The sequence below is a fragment of the Myotis lucifugus genome, unplaced genomic scaffold, assembly GCF_000147115.1.
Source record: "Myotis lucifugus unplaced genomic scaffold, Myoluc2.0 scaffold_2005, whole genome shotgun sequence".
NCBI classification, from domain to species: Eukaryota; Metazoa; Chordata; class Mammalia; order Chiroptera; family Vespertilionidae; genus Myotis; species Myotis lucifugus.
In genome coordinates, this window is record NW_005873053.1 from 9,633 (window position 1) to 11,466 (window position 1,834).

Sequence of the window (1,834 nt, forward strand, 5' to 3'; positions counted from 1 at the left end):
CCAATCTGAGACCAGGGGCCAGCTTCCCTTTGCCCTCATTCCATGCCAACATCCAACAGTGGTCATTTAGCCTGGAAGCTTCTCTGGAATTCACTTCTTTGTTCATCTTTCCCTCTTGACTTTACTCAGGGCCATGCTGAACTCGATTATGTGACCCCATGTCTTTCTGACCAACCCCCAGACTTCTGTCCCACCCACTCCAGGGCCTGTGTGAGCCTCCTGGGTGGGGCCAATTGGTGGTGACAGGGCTGGATAAGGCAGGAGGCTTCCCTCCTGGGCTCCCGGGTCAGAGCTCTGGGGTGAAAGTGGGAATGGCTCTGTGGTCTGGGCTCTACCTGGGCTCCAGCTCTGCAGAGGGAGGTGGTAGCAGAGCTGAGGGGTGACAACGGAAAACCATGGCCTCAGGGATCACTGTGCTCTGTGTACTGTTCCCAAAAAACTTCTATCTCCACTCCCACTTCAGCCCTGACTCAACTCACACGTCCTAATTATACTCAACAGGTCCACCTGCATGTCTAATAGTCACCTCAACACCCCACCTGAGAATCACATCTCTAATTCCCCTCCCAATCCTGCTCCTCCTCCCCTCATCTTCTCCATCTAGGCTGCCCATCACCCAACCACAGGGGCTGTGAGCCCTGGAGGTGCTGTGGTTCAGCAGAAAGAGCCAGGAGCACTGGGCATTGAATCCTGCTTCTGCCTCTTACTAGCTGTGTTTTAATAAGAGGGAATGAGGAGAGCAGTAAGGATGTGCCCAGATCTTACATAACATGTCCTCGAGCTCTTACATGGGCCACAGACCTTGAGCATCTCTTGCCCGAGGGCTCTCTGGGGCCTTAGGAGACCTGTCATGGTCCCGGGTTGACCCAGACTTTCCCTGACAGCACACAGGGCATCAGGAGCTGCCTTTAGGGTGGGTCTTAGAGGCGAAGGATCCTAAAGGGATAGAGGTGGCCAGAGCCCAGAGGTCCTCCAAACATCGCCTCCTTCTGTACCTGGGGAAACTGAGGACAGATAGGAAGGGACCTGTTCAAAGACCCTGAATGGATCAGAAACTGACCTGAGATTTGTTCTCTGACATGCTAACTCCCAGCTAAGAGGAGGCAGGGAGCATAATTTTACATCATTGGGGGTATTTTTTTCTTTTGGATGCACAGCCCTGTCTCCTCTACCCCAAAGAGACCTATCAAGGTAGAGGGAGCCCCCCACCAGAGGACCTTACCTGGCGGTCATGGGCCTTGCCATATCTTAGATCCGTGACAAAGTGCTCACAGTTCCTGCTCAGATCACTGTACTCCATCTCCTTACCAAGCATCTCCTTCCCAGATCTGACCATCTCCTCTATGGGCCGTGGTTTGTACAGGTGGTCCAAGTGGTTGTTGACCTTATAGAAGCAGTTTCCCACCACTTCCACCAGGAGCTGCCTTTTCACCTCCCCTAAGCCAGTGGGGGATCCAGCCTCAGACTTCTCCCCTGGAATCAGACACACGAGTATCAGGAACTGCAGGGGGAGGCCAGGGAGGGAGAGAGAAGACACAAGACAGGGAAGAAGGGCCAGGGATTACACTATTGAGCCTTGGTGTCTGTCCCTTCACCAATGTGATTGGAGGATTCACGGATTTTACTCTTCTTACTTAATTAGCTGTGAATACTTTTTCAAACTAATGAATATTCTGATGGTCAGTGGCTGCTATTGTCCCTCCATGATATGAATGGACATCATCTAGTTGATCATCCACCATCTTGATCCTTCTCCTTTATGAGACCGGGACACCCAGAGACGCTGCTGGTTTAGGAAAATCTGTCTGCGCACCCAGCTAAAGGTCATGGAGCT

At 52.2% G+C, this 1,834-nt stretch overlaps 1 protein-coding gene across 1 annotated transcript in view; it reads right to left on the minus strand.

The window, feature by feature from the left end:
* Positions 1 to 1,834, minus strand: part of LOC102429693 — a gene marked incomplete at its 3' end in the record, with an annotated part of 32,114 nt that overhangs the window by 9,618 nt on the left and 20,662 nt on the right. Inside the window, exon 7 of the mRNA XM_023748876.1 lies at positions 1,223 to 1,473. Within this exon, the coding sequence (XP_023604644.1) occupies positions 1,223 to 1,473 (251 nt within the window). The remainder of the gene's footprint in view (positions 1 to 1,222; positions 1,474 to 1,834) is intronic.